The 18,479-nt window shown below is 45.4% G+C and overlaps 2 protein-coding genes and 1 long non-coding RNA gene across 4 annotated transcripts; 2 read left to right on the top strand and 1 right to left on the bottom strand.

The window, feature by feature from the left end:
• Positions 1–1,696: 1,696 nt before the first annotated feature.
• lcp1 (lymphocyte cytosolic protein 1 (L-plastin)) lies at positions 1,697–13,434 on the bottom strand. The gene is made up of 16 exons (XM_023831733.2): positions 13,291–13,434; positions 10,280–10,363; positions 9,505–9,665; positions 8,995–9,118; positions 8,283–8,415; positions 6,912–6,993; positions 5,675–5,840; positions 5,422–5,564; positions 4,966–5,061; positions 4,326–4,521; positions 4,039–4,117; positions 3,712–3,826; positions 3,178–3,311; positions 2,867–2,987; positions 2,587–2,711; positions 1,697–2,249 (listed from the first exon to the last, which is right to left on the bottom strand). The coding sequence occupies exons 2-16, from the start codon at positions 10,335–10,337 to the stop codon at positions 2,117–2,119; spliced, it is 1,866 nt and encodes a 621-aa protein (XP_023687501.2). The 5' UTR covers positions 10,338–10,363; positions 13,291–13,434; the 3' UTR covers positions 1,697–2,116.
• On the top strand, positions 11,211–13,383 carry LOC111854117 (uncharacterized). Of its 2 annotated transcripts, none has more exons than XR_002840613.2 (3): positions 11,211–11,376; positions 12,460–12,526; positions 13,252–13,383. It is a non-coding gene; the product is annotated as an uncharacterized lncRNA (long non-coding RNA). The 2 variants fall into 2 exon arrangements; XR_002840612.2 differs by lacking the exon at positions 11,211–11,376 and adding an exon at positions 11,843–12,026.
• A 1,751-nt stretch (positions 13,435–15,185) lies between the features above and the next one.
• alg11 (ALG11 alpha-1,2-mannosyltransferase) lies at positions 15,186–18,415 on the top strand. Its single transcript, XM_023831734.2, has 4 exons — positions 15,186–15,257; positions 15,891–16,112; positions 16,483–17,432; positions 17,648–18,415. Exons 1-4 carry the CDS (start codon positions 15,211–15,213, stop codon positions 17,929–17,931), a joined length of 1,503 nt encoding a protein of 500 aa, XP_023687502.2. The 5' UTR covers positions 15,186–15,210; the 3' UTR covers positions 17,932–18,415.
• Positions 18,416–18,479: the final 64 nt, after the last annotated feature.

The raw sequence follows: 18,479 nt of genomic DNA, 5'->3' as shown, positions 1-18,479 counted from the left end.
GTATTGTAGCACTGGGCAGACTGAGGCATCGTGAGAGCAGTGAAGGACAAGGAGACTTGCTTGCCAGGCAGAACACGCTCTTTAATTGCAGGACTATATCAGGCATCAAACGAGCACCAAAGCAATCACAATAGCAGAAACACAAGGAGGTCAGACGCCGAACTGTAAGGTACACACACGGTGGGAGATTTATATACAGCTAAGGACATGCGAGGATAGGACAGGGTGCACATGAGACCTGGGCAAACATACAAGCCACAATGGGGAAATACAAGTATTAACTATAACAATACAACACTGCCCTCCCCCAAAGGTTGACCATCTCAGCGACCACCACCCCCAGTCCCCACCTTAGTTTTGGGACAAGTCCCACAGGTCCAGTGGCAGCTGCTGGTGCATCCACAATGGGGAGGGAACGGCAGCTCCTGAGCTCACGGGCGATGATGAGGTTCAGATGCTGGCGGTTGCTGGCACAGCAGGCGCCCTGGGGCACTGATCCTTCCTCTTTAGCTCCTTAGGGAGACCCTCCAGGGGGTCCTCCTGACTGGGGAGCACCACACCCAACGACTCCCACAGCCAGGCCCCTCTCTTTAGGGACAGCCACCATGCTGAGCAACTGGGGACCCCCGGCCTCAGCCTTTCTTCCACGACCATGGGGGGGGGGGGGGGGGGTCTGTTGCTGGCCACCAGACTGGTTCTCCAAAGGGGCCTCCTGCTTGCAAGGTCGGGTGGCCCTGCACAACTGCTCCTGCACAAAAGCCTCTCGCAGGCGTGCAAAGTGGGCCTCCTCCTGCTGCTGCTTGTGGAGGTCTGCCATCAGCTGGGCCTCCAGAGTGTGACACGCCTCCTTGGGGTCCCGCACCATGGCCTTCGCCTCCTACAGGTCAGGGTGCTTCAGGAACAGCTGGGTTTCCAAGCCGCAACACGCCTCCTCCCAGCTTAGCAGCGCCGTCTCGCCTCCCTGTAATGCACCTCCGCTGCCACGGCCAGACACGCCTGCTCCTGCTCCCAGCTGGCCACCTCCCTGCACAGCTGCTCCAGCTCCTGCCTCTTCTGGTCGTGCTTGCAGCCGGTGGGTTGCTCTATGGCTCCTCACAGCTGATGAGTGAAGAGCACTCAATGACCTCACTTGATGACATCGCCGTCTCCGACAGCTGGCACAAACGGTTTCAGGGCATGCCGTGTGAGTCCAGTGCGTTTTCAGTGGAGCAGAGGGACCCTTCCTCGCTCCGGCGTCCCCTGCTCGTCTGCCGGCAGCTCTGGTGCAGGCTTCTGGACAGTGGTGTGCCCAGTGCCCTTCTCTCCTGCAGCACCAGCAGACAAGCTGAGTCGTTCTTGTCTGAGAAACACTGCTGCTTCCTTGCCACCTCGAGGTCCACCAGGCTGGAGGAGACCAGTCAGATGATGTTGTAGAGTGTCTGCTCCAGCCACACCAGTGGGATCACTTCCGTCATCCCACTTCTGACACAAATGTAATGTCAGGCAGATTACAAATGCTTGCGATCATGCCTGGAATGCCAATCCATGCTGGCACCACAGTATTATCTATATTAGTTGGAGTTGACTGAAACTAACACTTTGTTTCTGGTTAATTAATACATTAAACATGAACTACTACATTATGTGTGCCCCCTCAAGTAGTCTTACCAATCATGGAAATACAGTATATGTTGCAAGAGAATGAAGAGGACAAGTGTACTTTTTCTGAAAAAGTTTATTCAGTGCTTGGTTCCATTGCCTCAATGTCAAGCCATAATCATATTTCATTTGATCTTGAAACATAGTTGCTGGATACAGAAATGCAAAAGAGTTTCTATGTAAATACGAAAATGATGAAAGAAAGCTTTTGTAAACATTGCATGAAGCCAAACCTCAGGGCAACTGCCCAAATCAAATATGAGCTGAAAGGAACTCAATGCAACCTGAAAGCTAGCAATGTTCTTTTCCTTCAAAACACCATTTCTTAAGACCCTAAAAATATACAAGTCAACATATTGTTCGGAGGAGTATCAATCTGAAGCCTTGTAACTGTATGTTTGCATGGATGGGTGTGTGGATGATTAAACCAGGAGTGGCTGGTGAAATTCTGCTGACAAACAGCTTTTTGGATTTTTCCTCATGCCCTCTTCATCCCCCTGGCCATCAGACAAGCAAACACAGTCATCACCATCTTGGGCTTGACCTCCACCAGGTCCTCTGGCAGGGCGTATACCCGTGCCCCAATCTTTCGTGCCATAGAGATGGCATACCTGGCAAAGAAAACACCAGAAAGAGCATGCATCAAAAAGTGCCAATCATTTCGTCTGAGACTGACGTGAAATCAGGTGTGTAAGCTGTTTATTTTTAACTATGTAAATCACAAAGGGGACCTGACTTATATTAACCTAGTTTGAGTAATTTTAGGACAGAGGAGAAACATCTGACACTCTTCAGGACTAGAAACTGGACCAACAGACTCCTGATGAACCACTGAATCATATGATTGAATATTGATGGCATATTATAAGCGACAGAAGGTCTGACTCAGCCATTTGGGAGCTGATATTATACTGGGTTGGGAACTGGGGGGAGGAGGGGGTCTCGTACTTGGCATTGTTGAGCTTCTCGTCATCAGACAGGCCCTCCATCTTCAACAGGTCATAGCCAATACAGCCGGGTTGGATGGCATCGATCAAATCCAAGACAGGCATGCTGGTGCTGATGGATGCATCCTGAAAACCCAAACATGGACATGTAAGAGAGTTAATCCACGATATAAAAAAAAAAACTCAAAGAAGTAAGCAGTAAGATATAATCTGCATTTTGCAGAATGCTGAGCAGATGCCTTCATCCTTTTGCAAAGGTGCATATATCACGCCACACCCACCTTAAAGCCAGAGATGGTGGCTTTGCCAGCCGCTGTCAGTGTACTGTTGACCCAGGAAACAATGGTGTCATCAGTAACCTTCTGCCCATCACCCAGTTCCTCCAGGATATTCAGAGTGTACCTGTGGGATGGTGAGAAAGGTGGGTGGACCAGTGTGAGGAAGTGTTATTAGTCTCAAATGGTGGTACTACGAGTCAGGGAGAGAATCAGCACACAATGACGATAAGCATCATATCAGCTGAGATCTGTCAGACTGCGCAGGGCACAAATGCTTCAGGAAGCATCTGCATGGGCGCGTTTCTGGGGGTTACCTCCTCATCAGCTGCCACAGCAGGGCCAGCGTCAGCGTGCGGTTCCCCTCATGCAGGTCCTGTCCAGCGATGCCCACCAATGAGAACTTGGCTTGGTTCCTCCCGAGCTCCACGGCATAGTTACAGTTCTCCAGCTGTGGGGTACAGAGTGTCAGTTACAGTTATAAATCCATCTACTTCAAGGGACATTATAATATTCTGTTGCTTGGGCTAATACCTCGATCCAAACCAACTTACATATTTTTAAGTTTAATCATTATACATGCATTCTATTCATAAATCTCACAACCACTCACTATGACACTGCACTTATTGCCACACCAAGATATTTACTGAATCCATTCAGCTGGTTAAGCTCGAACAGTACACTCAAACAGGGTTTCAATCAGTTTGGCTAAAGGAACCTTATAACCTTAACCCATATAACTTCAGCATTACCCATGCTTCCACTGACATTTTGTATATTAAGTGCTTCCCCTTGACCTGTTCCACTGCTTTCAGGTTCCGTTCTGCAGGCAGTCAGCACTGACTCACCTTCTTCATGTTGCCACCCAGTTTGGCGTAGGGGGGCTTGTTCACATGGCTCCAGTCCACTGGCACTTTGATCTTCTCATAGAGCTGGAAGATGACCAGGGCATCAGCCAGGTCTCTGCAGAAAACAGCAGCAAAACAGCATCTTAATTATACTGGTCCCAGGAACATTCTACAGAATAACATACCTGTACATGTTATGTATTTAACATGGTTTTCATGCAGTGCTTCCAAACCAGCTGAGTCTATTTAAGCTGTTCCCCTCTATCCTTCAGAGGGTGTGCAAAGAATCATAGCTGATGCTTTACAGTCCTCGTTTTGTGCCCTTACACATAGAGATGGTTGACGCGTGGATTCACACCCAATGAGTTCATCCAGTTCCGGAATGTCCGCTCCTCTCTGGTCTCACCTGCATCAAGGGCAGAGACGGGCAGCATTCGTTACTTTACCAGGCACTAAATGTAACCTCTAATATAAAGTGTTATCGCAGCCTGCATGACAGCACACCACTCAGGGTGTACTTGCACCATTGTCATGGATTGATGTTGAGCTTTATGTAGCGCTCAAAGAACCACAGCATCCTCCTGTTCACCATCGGTCCATAACTGCAAACTCACCCTCGATGGAGCTCCAGTCGATGTCTTGGTTCTCGGGCTTCTTGAGGGCAGGGTACTTGTGGAATAGGTTAGCGACAAAAGCCAGGTTCAGCTTGGGGTTGCCACGGATAACATCGGTTGCTGTGACGAACTGCCGGCATCCCAGGCGGTCGGCCTGCTCCAGCATGCACTCTGCTCTGTTCAGGTCCTCCTTCTCCTGTGAGGAGCCCCATTACACATACAGAGGTTTAGTGACTCAAGTGGACACAGACTGGGCCACAGAACAGCGGCCAGTCCCATCAGAGATATGGGGAAAAACCATAAACAGCACATAAAAATCAATCTGGCGAATGGGGGTGATCAGATTCACACAAACATGTGGAAGCAATCCGGGGTGATTCTAGGATTTGACCCGTAGGGGGGGCTCAGTCCCCAAGAAATGCAGACCAAAATAACTCAACAGATTTGAAGTAATAATTTTTCAGGGGGGGTGAGACAAAAGATGAGGTGGCCGAGGTCCCCTAAATAGGGTCTAGAACCACCTATGAAAGTAATCTAAGATAGGCTCTAAGCCCCCCGTGAGACTACCCAGAATAAACTTTGGAGGATGGATGGATCAGCGTGACATTAGGTGTGGTGTTTTACACACATACAAACTCACCCTTATTCCTGTCATATCAATGGCAATAGGTGGGATGCCCTCCTCGTCACCTTTGGGGGCCACTTGGTTTAGCATGTTGTAATAGGCCTTTGAATCCTGTAGACATGAAAGATCAAAATGGTGTCGTTTTTAAACCTTAGAGAACTGAAGATTGTAACCAAAAATCACACACATCACACAAAGCCAGTTAACCTTTTTGTCAGACAAGCAGAATACAACAGAATAGTGATACTTTATTAATGAGGGTATGGTGCCCCTGGAGCTATAGGCTAAGGGCCTTGTTCAAGGGCCCACGGACATGTGACTGTTCTGCTGAGGCTCAAAAACTGGCAACCTTCCGGTCACAGGCAAGAGGCTTAGCCCACTGAGATTAGGCCAGTGATGACCTAATGGTTAGGGAAGTACACTTATGATTGAAAGGTTGCTGGTATAGACAGCCAGAGGTGCCAGGCACACCTTGATGTCGGAGCTGAAGTTGTTGATCTTGGGACAGCCAGCCTTCTCCAGATGGTAGTTTGCCCAGCGCAGCAGCAGCTCCTCAGGGGACAACTTCATCAGGTCCTCCAGGCTTTCCCCCTCCCTCAAGAGGGCGATCAGGGCTGCAGGAGTGAAACAATGAGCCGGTCAGTGCATGCCTAAAATTACACAGGATTAGACACGGGACATAGTTTTATGGCTATGTGGCCTGTTGGCCAGCAGGTGGCAGTACCCTCATTCCTGCTTATCTCGATGTCAGCTAACAGGCCGATCTTGATGACCTGCCAGAGCAGACCCAGCACCAGGTGCTGTCGGCCTTCCTTCAGGTCCACCGCCCCAATGTTGACCACATGACACCCGATGGCTGATGCCGAGTTTAATGCCAGATTCAGGTTCTCCTGTTAAAGAACATCCAGCAAAACGCAGAAGGGAATTATGGGATTTCTGGTGTGCCACATGAACAGGAAGCATTAAAAACCACATGTCGGTCTAGAAAGAGGAAGTGCAGTGTATTTTGATACTTGTTACCCAGATTGGTGTCGATTTTAAAGTTGAAAAAATAACTAAAGCTCAACAGCTGTGAGTCTTACTGATAACAGATTCAATGTCCAGGATAGGTCCACAATTATACCTTTAAAACAACAATTAAAAAGGATATATGATTGTATATTTTGTATTTTTCTCAGAGAAAACCCATTTCTTAATTTACATGTCAGAATTCAAGGAGACAGTTAAGGAAACAGAAAATGTTACCAACAGACTGCAGATCTGAATGTAAGGAGGGCTCATGCCACCACTGTCAGCCATGTCAGGGTGATGTGGCAGCTCAGTTAGTCCAAGTAAAGCATCAGACCTCCAGCTTTGGGGATTTTGTTCTGACCCTAGATCTGTGTGTGGAGTTTGCTTGTTCTCCCCGTGTTTTCTCTCATAATGTAAAAAGGCGAACTAGTGTCTCTAATTTGCCTACAGTGTGTGACTGTGTTTTGCCCTGTGATGGATGAGTATCCCATCCAGGCTGTCACCTGCCTTGTGTGCTGTAATACGCTCCAGGCTCCCCACAACCCTACACTAGATAAGTGGTTATGGAAATGGATGCTGGATTAAGGAATAAATCCTGCCATAGGATCAGTGTGATGTAACAGATAACGCTCAGTTTGAGTACAACATGCAGTAGGCATGTGCTTTGCTTGTGTACTATTGGATGCTCTGCTTTGTATGTCACACATAGACTTCTCCTTTGGATGATATTTATTTTTTTAGCTTCTTGGGTGTGATGTTCTAAGCTGTCTTTGACAAGCTCTTGTTCCCACTATTTTCTTGCACTAGTTACTGGTCACTTGTTGGAAACTTTGCCTGCAGCATGTGTCCTTGACAGCACTACGCTTATTATATAGTATCTGCATCACTTGAATGTTGCTTTGGAGAAAAGTGACTGCCAAATAAACCAAATCGAATTGTGGGTGTGGTACCTGAATAGTGAAAGGTGTGAGCTTCTTCTTGTTGATGGTCCTTTCGTCGATGGTATCAGGCACTGAGAGGTTGATCATCTTGCTAACAAATGAAAGGGACAGAAAAATTGAAGCAACACCTGACATCTGCTGCATTATTAAAGTCATTGGCTAAAGAAATGACTGCATATAGACAAAAACTGTAAAAGGAGTGCCAGTTTTGTTGCTTTTGACATTACAGTAGTGGGGTGCTTCATAAAAAATCTTTGCTCATGATCAGATTCATGGTCCCACCTCCTCTAGTTGCTTGGACCCACCTGCTCTACAATATGATTGGTTATCACTCTCAATATTCAAGTCTAGACTAAAAACACACCTATTTAGTTTAGCTTATAGGGACACTAGTTCTAGCTCTAGCTAACTTCTCACTCCCAGTTAAACCTATAGTGTGAGGTGTAGAGCTGGGTGGGGATCGGTGCCATTGGCTTTGGATAAACTGAATTGACAGTGCTGTCACTCTAGCTTCACAATGGCTTGTGGGATTGGAGTGCTGACATTTCAGGGACTCCCCATGCCTGCATTCCCACCTGCCTCTCCCTCCTACTTATGCTGCCATAGCCATATCTGCCGGAGCATTTAAGTTCATATTGCACTCATCTACCTTTTAGCACTGCCTATAGTCTCCCTTACTTTGACTAATTGCATTTATTTCCCCTACTTCTCCTGGGGGGAGCTGCCTGGAGCCCTCAATCTATCAAGATGTCCAGCACACCCTGCAACATGTGACGTCGCCACTACCAATGACGTCCGTGCATCCAGCTTGCCGTTCTGCCAGTGTTATCTTCCTTGTATGAAACGCTCCCTGCCTTCTGGCTGCCTGGCGATTGGAGGGAGCGGTGGCACCGGCTTGTCATTTCCCCCCCTGCTACCCGTTTGTGTTTCAGATTTAACTGTATTTGACTCTCCCTGCCGGCCCCTGGAGGATGGGCTCCCCCTTTGAGTCTGGTCCCTCCCAAGGTTTCTTCCTTCTAGGGAGTTTTTCCTTGCCACTGTCGCCTATGGCTTACTCACTGGGGGCTTTGGGTGGGGATGCTGTAAAGCGCTTTGGGACAATGTAATGTTGTGATAATGCGCTATACAAAAATAAATTTGTTTGTTGTTGTTGTATCTCTCTGAACCAATCGTTCAGCCCTCAGAACATTTTAGTGTAAGTAAAACTCCCACAAGCAGATTCTCTCAACCATTTGTAGTACATTTCCACCATGTGCATGTCTTTTTTGCATGGTGGTTATAATTTAATCCAACAGCCATCAACACTGAGTTTAAATTCTCTTGAGAAACTGGAGGAAGGGAGAACAGAGGAGGTCAGAGGCCAGACGATGGGGGACGTACCAGAGCAGGATGCCGTCTCCCACAGCCTTAAATAGGTCATCATTGTTGGGGTTCATGGGCAAGACGTGCTGGCAGTCAGGATCTTTCTCCAGGGCTTTGTTCACCCAGTTGACAAAGGCAACCTTCTCCTCCTCTGGTGAAGCAAAGAGAAGCGTCCAGAAAATCGTGAGACAAAAGATGTTCCCAAGGACAGTAGAAGCACCCAGATGGCCTGAGGCAGATGAAAGGTGCCCAAAGAACAAGAAGCCAGATGTTGTGTTGTTTCTCCAAGATATATTTCTCTACCCAGTAGCTTCCTGACTTACAAATGCTGAAAGGTGTGAACCAAACAGTCACTTTGAAAAATCACTGTTTGACAGTAAATCACATGATGTCCTATGCGGTGATATTTGTGAGCAGGAACGGTGAACGAAAACGGCAGGTGCTAAATGCCACATTTAGCTGGGTTAGTGAGCAGCAGTATAGTCATGAACAACAATTAGTAATGTGAAGCATGCTGGGTAATGTCACAGGGAGTGTCCTAATTTCGCTGTAATTCTTTGCAATGATAATAAAGGCTTTCTATTTCTATTCCTATTCTGATTTAGTATCCTTCATCACTGTACTTGAATCATTTTAGCTGAATAAATAGCTGAAACGGACATTTATAAATAGTAATGGTCAGGAGGTGACGTGAGCCCCCGGAGTGTCAGCGAGAGGCTGGCCTTCTCACCTGCGTAGGAGTGCTGGGTCCCTGACTGCTCCGACGTCCCGGCCACGGCACAGATGCCCTCTTTCTTGTTGATGGCCTGCCGGAACGTTTTGGATACCTCCGAACTCTTTATGCCATGAACCACCTGGAGGACAGGAGCGGGAATCAGTGCTCATTTCCACTGCCTTTCACGGCCGTCTCAGAACACCCAGATGACGTTTGACAGCAGGAAACATGATGGCTTGATATCTGAATGCTGACTAATACTGTAACTAGTACTTAGATTTTTTCACTAGTAGGTATATGGAACTTTATTGAATCATCATATAAGTAGCAAAACCAAACAATTTAGTGATTTTCGTCAGGGCAAGAGCAGCTGCAAAAGAAGGTGTAAAACTAGTTTCTTTGACTAATTAATACCTATTGATTAAGATAATGGTACTTTAAAATAAAAAAATTCTAGTACATTTTATGGTAGTAGCACGGCAAACACTTTGGTGGCCTTCGGTCTGAAAGCTCATCCACACTCACGCTGATGAACTCGTCGAAGGTGATCTTGCCGTCATGCTGCGCCCCCGTCGCGGTCAGGTCCTGGATGATTTCTCTGATTCTGTATCCTGGCAGGGGCAGGTTGGCTGCCTTGAAAAGGTCATTGAGCTCTTCGGTGGCGATGTGGCCCTGAGCCCCCATGTCTGTCGGCGGGGGTTTGAAAGGTCACAAAGAACTACAATGTCAAATCACACATCAACGCAGTAACTGAGACTACATGTTGCTGAATTTCAACGGATGGAGCTACACTTTGCATTCAGTGAAATATAATGTAATTAAATAATCGCATTATCTTTATAATATTATCTTGATTGATATAATGCCTTACTAAGACACAACCTCACCAGGATACTAAGCTGCATGGATGGTATGGAAAACAGATGCAAGGATAACACTTGTGTGATCATTCACAAAGTGGATTTCAGCCGGAGACTTAATTCATATATGAAGAGACTCATAGTAAGAAACTACAGAAAATCAGCACTCCATGCAATCTCCCCTTTACAGCTGGAGCAGCGAACACATGCACATCAACAAGTGTCAAGGAAGTGAGCACAGATGAACAATTTCCCAGGGTGATCATAGAGCCTACAGGAGGGGTCAGATTTCTGCATAATTCAGAGATACTATTGTGTAAAACTTTGCAGAGCTGTTTTAATTAACATTTTTCAGACTTCTGTTTTCTTCCACAATACCATCTCATCATGCTCTGCTACATGAAGTATCAAGGTCTGTTAAATTACATGCTTTCTCTCACCAAACTTGGAGAAGGCCTCCCTTAGGTCCTCCATCTCTTCCTGCGATATTTGTGCCATCTTGCAACTCTCTGAGCTTCAGGTACCTGAAATCATGACAACACCAAACACAGTCTATATGTAGGCAGCGAGGGCACTATTGATGCTGTTTAAGGTTTAGGGCTTAAAACAAGAAAGTCCTGTTTCTGTGTTCAGGTAGAACCACAAAACCATTAAAAGTACCCACAAGAGGGATTCAGACTTAAACTATTTTCAACATTTGAGCATGTGGTTTATGAAAAACCATGTCTAATTTTTTTCAACTACATAGCAAACTTTTGGTCATTTCTTCCTGATTGACCATGTCATCTTGAGTTCCCTTTGCTTTTAAGTCAGAGACTTTTTTACTGATCTGAAACCCCAGATACTTCCCTGTTCCTGCCTCTGTGGAAAAATGTCCGTTTAAGGTCAAAATTGGGTTCAGCAACAGCAAAAGGCAATGAGCTAACACACAAGTTCACTTTACAACACTTAGATCTCATTCCTTCAGCCATATATTTAAGGTATTACCAAAAAAGAACAGCCTACATTTGCTTAATCCATTGTCTGATACCAGTTGTTCCTTTAATTATGTCCTCATGCATTTGCCAATGGAAAGGTACACCAGAGGAGGGACCCTAAGTAATTTTTTTCTCTGGATAAAAAGTGTCAGCTACGTTACTTAAATTCACACATGAAGGACTGCCATGATCCAAATGTTTACCTTCAACACATTCCAGGCAATCTCTTTAAATTTCATGTCTACCATCAAGTGTAGGTAACATGAAAGCAAAGTGCTCTGCCTTTATATTTTTCCTTAGTGATGACATTTCCTCTAACTGTCATTAGTGTCCGTGTTTACCCTAAAAAGTGGTTCCTCTTACTCGGTCAGTCTTCTGTTTTTCCTTAATCAGCTATTGCAAAGACAACACTATAAGTTCTAGTACTTTATTTTATTTCGCTTTATTAGATTTTTGAAAAACGAGAGTGCTGTTTCTTCATGCTGCATGCATGCTCTGACAGGCAGGTGCGGATATCCTCTTCGCTTCGGAGGGAGCGCGACTCCTTCGGCGAGATGAAGGTGCGAGATGCGATCTTCGCTCACGGAACAGCTTACAGGAAACTGCCAGCGTTGCGGTTTTTGCAGCAAAAAGTGGAAATGCTAACAGCCTGTTTCAAACACTACGCTCACGCAAGCACGTATAACGAATTCAATTGCCGACAGTCGAATATTTTCGACTATCGTAATCCATAACTCAGAACCATTGATATTAAAATGCATTTGATATTTACTGTTTAATCCCACAGTAAGTTTGCATCTACACTGAGAGCACGTGCCCGAGTACCCAAGAACGGTTACCAAACATGGGTGTGGGTGCTGAAATCATTAGCCTCCAGTATATTTTGCCTTATACGTCAGTTTTACACTGTGCTTATTTGTCAGTCATTACCGCAAGTGATGCACAGATACATTGCTACATTTACACCGCTGTAATCCGGATGTATCGTATGCAGGATTTTGCAACGACCTCCGACTGAAAAACTGCCCCATTTAGCACACGTAATTCTTGACTGTATAGAAAGATGTACAGATGTTCATTAGTAGAATTTTTATGAACTGATGCCAAATTAATTATTACTTTTGTTTTATATATTAAGATATTCTTTTTGATTTATGCACTCGGTTCGTACTATAGTATTGCAGTTTCGTAACTATTATGTTGCTTGCAGGTAAGTCGTTACGATGGCAGTAATTTCCATAACCAGAGCACCATACTGTCATTTCTGAATACTTTCGTTTCACCATTATCTACAATTAAAGTATAAATGCATAAAATGCTTTTAATTATGTATGAATCTTAGAAAAAGTTGCTCTGGAGTCAGGAAGAAGGCTTACTTTGGGTCCTGTACATTGGGAGATTTTGAGTCTAATTTAAAATAGTTGAATTACTGGTGAGTTTTTCCCCTAACTGGAAAAAACAGAATACTGTCCCTCGTATATATTTTAACTCACCCTATTCCCTGCCTCTGGGTCTTAATGAACCCAATGTCGTAATAAACTTCTGGAAGTATAGATGCCACATATTATTGTTTGGGGTCTCAGTTATTTGTTAGTATTTTTTTTTTTAACCCGAGGAAGTCTTGTATTTTTTTTTCTTCACAGCCAGTGAATCTTATGGCTCTTCACCTCCATGGACTGCCTGTCTGTTCTGCTGTTCCCTTTGAAGCTGGTATGCTATATATGCAAATTTATCACAAGTGTTGAAAAAATGCACTCAAATGGTAGTTTAAAATCTGAACATTTTCTAACATAGAACAAAATAATCAAATCTACTTCTCTAGATTATGTATATAATTCTTTTGCTGATGTGGCTTCATATTCTAACAGAAAGAGTCCATTATGAGGCTGATCTTAATTCACATGATACAAGTGCGGAGGTGTTACACCAAACGGGCAAACTCTGAGTAATGGAGGGATCTGGGGTGGACACACTGTGCTCTGGTATTTGTACAACCATGCATGCTAATGAAGGATACTAAATCAGTGACCAAAATGAGGCTTAAGTCACAACACCCCTCCTCTCACCTGCATACCCAGAAGCAGGCCTGAGTTTGGTTCTTTACATCAAATTGTAATTCTCCAGTAACCACATGCTATTATGTTGTTGTTTATTGCTACATGTTATAGCATAGCAGCAATAAGAGGTGGCAGTCATCCGTTCCCAGTGGGACGCTTTCTGTCCTTTCATTTCTTTACATTTGAAAATATATCAATCAAAATCATCTCACAGATCTTACAGCTTCAAACAGTATCTATGGATTTCTACAAACAATTCAGCCATTTCCTGATTCCACCTCACTCAACAGTAGCATGTGCAATCTGTGCCCCTACCCCTCATAGACTGAATCTGCAACTTTCTGCACAAGATCAATCCGGTCCATTCTGTCCCTTAAGGTGATGATGGAGGAGCCTATGAGAAGGGCGATTAATTACCTGGAGGACTTGAGTCTGAGAAGCTTTGGGTGCGATTCAAAGGCCAACGGGAAGGTTCCGTCACTCTTGCCTGAGTGCCTTGAATGATGGGAGACTGCAAGACCCGCCAAATGCCAGCGAATGTTCTTAAAGAAAAAGGAGGAAGGAAGTGTAATGCGACATAGAGCAGGAAGTAGTCATGCTTTTCTTTATAAGGTAATAGGCAAGAAAATAATCTGTGGGTGTCTATAATGTTCATACGCATAACTCCTTTTAAATACAGTTTTTAATAACATTGAGGAAGAACCTGCACAGAATGGGCTTCATCAGACACATTGATGTGTTACGAACAGGATCTATTGCCTATGTGTCATATCTAGTTTCACCAGAGCTTGTGTTCAGCTCCTCAGTGTCTTAAAATCCGTATCTAGCTTAATGGATGTGATATCAAAGGACATACTATATCTGAATCTTCCTCTAGAAATGTCACACTTTGTTTCATATTCAATGTTATGTTTTAATGTGTTCTTAAACCAACAATTTGCCATTCGTTTTCTAAGTCGCCATTATATTAACATAAAAAATGATCGTGCATGATTTGATGCAAGTTCAGGGGAAGTTAGACTATAAAACATGCTAAAATCTGGATATAAATTCTGTCTAACCGTATAAATGACTGTTCAGGATAAATATTGCATCTTTGTTTTCCATTTAAATACCACAACTTGCCATGTTGTCTGACATACCAATAGGTTTGATGGGTCAAATCCTACAATTGTTATATATATGGAGTTCACATGTTGCGTAGGTTTTCTGTGGTTAGAGGTTTCATTTAAGAAAATCTTTAAAATATCGCCATCTGTTGGAAAAGGGAGTTTCAACGTCCATCTTCCAATCAGTGTTATTATACTTTAGATTTTTAAATAATTAATTTCAATTTTCATTTGAAATCCGGTTTAGTTTTGTGTGGTTTTATTCGTTTTTATTAGCTTTCCTTTTAAAGATATACTCCTGTGTAGTTTTTATATATTTTAGTTTACGTTTTAGTAATTTTATTTCTAACGACAGACAAAGTTATAGATCTGTTTTATGTGTCTGATCTTTAGAGCATCCTATATGAGTATATGGTGCACATTATGTACTAATGTCCTCCGAAATGGGAAACACGTCTCAGACATCATTAACGGTCACTAAACGCAATATACTGGATTACGTTTCCTCAAATGATTGCCATGGTGGGGGGGGGGGGGGCGTATACACAGATCATTACTTCTGCTATATAGTATCCTAAAACACGATACGTAAAAACGTCAAGTTTTTGAGAATGCTTTTTTACAGTTTTAGCTTTCGTTAACGATAATAGACGTGCTTCCAACCGCTTACGTACGGAGTCATGGGAAGTCTGGAGTCCATCCCAAGAAACTCAAATTACAAGGCGAAGATGGGATGCCACGCCACCGCAAGACGAACACACACGCTGGGAAACCACACAAGCGTCTGTCTTTGGCTTGTGGAAGGAAACCCGCTACACGGGGAGCCACACACAGACAACAGGGACAATGCTGAAGGGGTGTGACAGGAGTGCTGCTCAGCCACCGTGAAAACACCGCGAAACCACACCACCCAGTGTTAACGTCCTGGTCATAAGAGATTTTACGTCATTAATTCATGCAAGTATAAAACAAATCACAGAACTACGCTTGCAGCCATAGGTATTTAGAGTTAATTATACACCAGTCAACAACTTCACCCTGCCAGTGAATGAATCGAGACAAAATTGACATCGATGGCCGCACATTCAAATAGGCGAACGATCCAACCAGACGCTCCCTCACCCAACACGTGATCTATTCTTTGTTTTGTGTCCAATCACAGAATTGCTACGCGGCGAAAGGTTCTGACATTAACATCCGGGTCAAAGGTAACGTTGTGCTGTCAGAAATGGCTGCGCACGACCACTTGTCTCTCTGCTTATGCGACGTAATCAGGTGTTCTTTTAAAAATTATAATTTATATACGCTGTTTAAACATCCAGAATTTGCAGATATTGTACCTAATGATTATCGGTAGTTGGTATGTAATGAGGTTAATATAGGATAGTTTATTTGTATACTTTAGTATAAAATAAACCACGACCGAAACCTTAGGGGGTCAGTTTTATTTATTTTATAATAATGAACTCCGTTCGTTAGATTGTATCTGAATGGTTCTGTAATTAAAACGTTTATCAGGGTGTTTGTTAGATTTCGTCCAGTGGACGTAAGATAGTTTCATTTTTTTACGCACTTACTGCTTAGGGAGACCTCAGCAAAATATTATTGCAGTGTTTGGTGGTCTCGTTTTGTCGCTCACTGTGTTCTTTTCTGTTTAGACCAGGGGTCTCCAACTCCGGTCCTAGAGAGCTACCATCCAGTAGGTTTTCTGTCCCACTTGGCTTCTGATGAGCCACACCTGTTCTTGGTATTTACCTGAGAACAGGTGTAGCTCATCAGAAGCCGGGTATGATAGAAAACCTACTGGACGGTAGCTCTCCAGGACCGGAGTTGGAGACCCCTGGTTTAGACAGTCTAAGCTGCGCAACTGATTTCATCATTACCTAATGCATCAATATTCTCCTCCAGATTATTGTGGTCCCTCGTTCTACCATGCGTCTATCTGTGCGTGGTGCTGTCGGCGATTCTAGCCTTTCTTATGTTGGGGGTCCGCATGTGGCTGCAGCGGAGCCGGAGCGCCCGACTGGCCCGGGAGAAAGCCCTGTCCGTCGCATTCTTTCACCCCTACTGTAATGCCGGAGGGGGCGGGGAGAGGGTTCTCTGGTGTGCCATCAGAGCTCTGCAGAACAGGTGGGACACGTACTGGGGTTTTCTTGAGTTTTGCACCCCACATCAGATTGTATTAGTTGAGTCCATTAAGGATTCCAGCATTACTGAATTGGACAGCCTTGGAAAGCTTGATGTTTTGCATAGAATTATGTGATAAAGTTTAAAACTAATCCACTTTTTTGGACAGCATATCATATATGAAAGTCTTGAGTCATTGAAGTTAAATCCGGCAAGAAGTTCAGTAGACAGCTCTGTACTCGGTACAGAGAAAATGTCTGTAAAATGTCTTAAAGTTAAGCTCACTGTTTCTAGTATGTCATCGGCACTTGAAATCACAGCATGCTGAATAGTGGGATGTTGAACGTGTGGGGTCTCGCCATGTGTTTTTCAGATACCAAGATGTCTCCATTGTGGTGTACACTGGAGATCTGGGTGTGACCGGGGAGCAGATTCTCGAAGGAGCTCGTCAGCGGTTCAATATCCGCATGCCCCGGCCTGTCAAGTTTGTGTTCCTGAAGCACCGCTTCCTCGTGGAGGCTAGTCTGTATCCCCACTTCACCCTGCTGGGCCAGAGCGTGGGCTCGGTCTTCCTGGGCTGGGAGGCGCTCACAGAGTTCGTCCCTGATGTCTATGTGGACTCTATGGGCTACGCCTTCACGCTGCCCCTGTTCCGCCACCTGGGCGGCTGCCGCGTGGTCAGCTACGTGCACTACCCCACTGTGAGCACTGACATGCTGTCCGTGGTCCGTGAGCGGGACGCGCGTTTCAACAATGCGGACTACATAGCTGGAAACCCTCTGCTGAGCGCCATCAAGATGGTCTATTACTGCGCCTTTGCGCTGCTCTATGGGCTGGCGGGCTCCTGCAGCCACATGGTCATGGTCAACTCCAGCTGGACACTGGGGCACATCCTGGCCCTGTGGCGAGTACCCAACCGAACCGCCATTGTTTACCCTCCATGCGATGTCCATACATTTTTAAACTCTCCTCTGGAGGAGCAGGAGGAAGAGCAGGGCTCTGGCAGGAAGTGCCACTCCCTGGTCTCGGTGGCCCAGTTCCGCCCAGAGAAGGATCACCGTCTGCAGATCCGAGCCTTCCGGGCCCTGCTGGACAGGCGGCCGGCTGGCCTGGGCCGCGAGTCATTGAGGCTGGTGCTGATTGGAGGCTGCCGAAACCAGGAGGACGAGGACCGGGTGCTGATGCTACGGGGGCTTTGCCAGGAGCTGAATGTGGCCGACAGGGTGGAGTTCAAGCTAAATGTTCAGTTTGAGGAGCTGAAGAAGGAGCTCACTGGTGCTACTGTGGGTCTGCACACCATGTGGAATGAGCATTTCGGGATAGGTAAACACACTCCTCCTAGTTTTTTTTTTTTGTGATATTTCAAATCACCTGTATTATATATTTATTATTACTGTTGTAATTTTATGCCAGCATTTTTTTTCTAGATCTTTTTTTGGGGGGAAACCTTCAGTTTACAAATGAATGTCTTTGACCTTATTCCTCTTTTCATGCTTTATCTGTCCTCCCTTGCCCTCACCCTCTTTCTCCTTCAATAGGTGTGGTAGAGTGTATGGCAGCTGGGGCAGTAGTCCTAGCCCACAGGTCGGGGGGCCCCTTGCTGGACATTGTGGTACCGTACGAGGGGAGCCCCACAGGCTTCCTGGCAGACGACGTGGCCACTTACACAGATGCCATGGAGAGAATCCTGGCCATGACCCCGGCCACTCGCCTGGAGATTCGTCGCAATGCCCGCCGCTCTGTCGCCCGCTTTTCCGACCAGGAGTTTGAGGCCTCCTTTCTGTCTGCCATCGAGTCCGTCATGGGAATGGTGGCGCAGTGAGGAACGGGGGCCTCGCAGAGCTCGGCATTCCCCCCAGCTTCCCTCAGTGGCTTTACCCCAGCCGGCCTCTGCCACCCGTCTGCAGGGCCACCTGTGCTTGCCAGAGGCCTCAGTTATTAACCCATGATTGTGACTCAGCCCTCTGTAACTGGATTTAGACACTGTAGCCTTTTTCTCTCCCCTTCGGTGTGTCGTACAGCTTTCTGTTAGGGTGCCTCTAGTGGACGGATGCCCTCAGTCAGTCACCCGTTTTCCTCAGTGTTCTCCACGTAATTCCCGTACGTGTTACTGAGACCAGGGGCGGACGAAGCGACATGTTGCAGGAGATGTAGCCCCATGTGGGACCAAGCTCAGCCCCTCCCCCATCCCCAGTTGCTGTAAATACGCTATCGTCTTCAGAATGATCAATATGATGAAAGAACTTGTTGGTTTATTTTTTGGAGTTTCATTTTACGTGCTAATAAATTATACATCAGATTCTAAAGATCCAATGCCATGTTAAGACTTTGCTGGTGAGGTTGGTGCAGAGAAAAAGAGGCATATGATTT

Source organism: Paramormyrops kingsleyae, chromosome 16 (genome assembly GCF_048594095.1).
Source record: "Paramormyrops kingsleyae isolate MSU_618 chromosome 16, PKINGS_0.4, whole genome shotgun sequence".
NCBI lineage: Eukaryota > Metazoa > Chordata > Actinopteri > Osteoglossiformes > Mormyridae > Paramormyrops > Paramormyrops kingsleyae.
Note: the sequence above shows the minus strand (reverse complement) of the source record. Positions and strands in the feature narration are given on the sequence as shown.

Bases quoted from the DNA above. Each gene is read 5' to 3' on its own strand.
- lcp1 (XM_023831733.2), bottom strand. From the start codon at position 10,337: ATGGCACAAATATCGCAGGAAGAGATGGAGGACCTAAGGGAGGCCTTC. The intron at 6,994-8,282 runs GTACGTCCCCCA...TTCATTTGTTAG, and splicing joins GGAGACGGCATCCTGCTCTG to CAAGATGATCAACCTCTCAG. The intron at 3,827-4,038 runs GTAAGGGCACAA...TGTTTTCTGCAG, and splicing joins CGCGTCAACCATCTCTATGT to AGACCTGGCTGATGCCCTGG.
- alg11 (XM_023831734.2), top strand. From the start codon at position 15,211: ATGGCTGCGCACGACCACTTGTCTCTCTGCTTATGCGACGTAATCAG. The intron at 15,258-15,890 runs GTGTTCTTTTAA...ATTCTCCTCCAG, and splicing joins TGCTTATGCGACGTAATCAG to ATTATTGTGGTCCCTCGTTC. The intron at 16,113-16,482 runs GTGGGACACGTA...TGTGTTTTTCAG, and splicing joins ATCAGAGCTCTGCAGAACAG to ATACCAAGATGTCTCCATTG.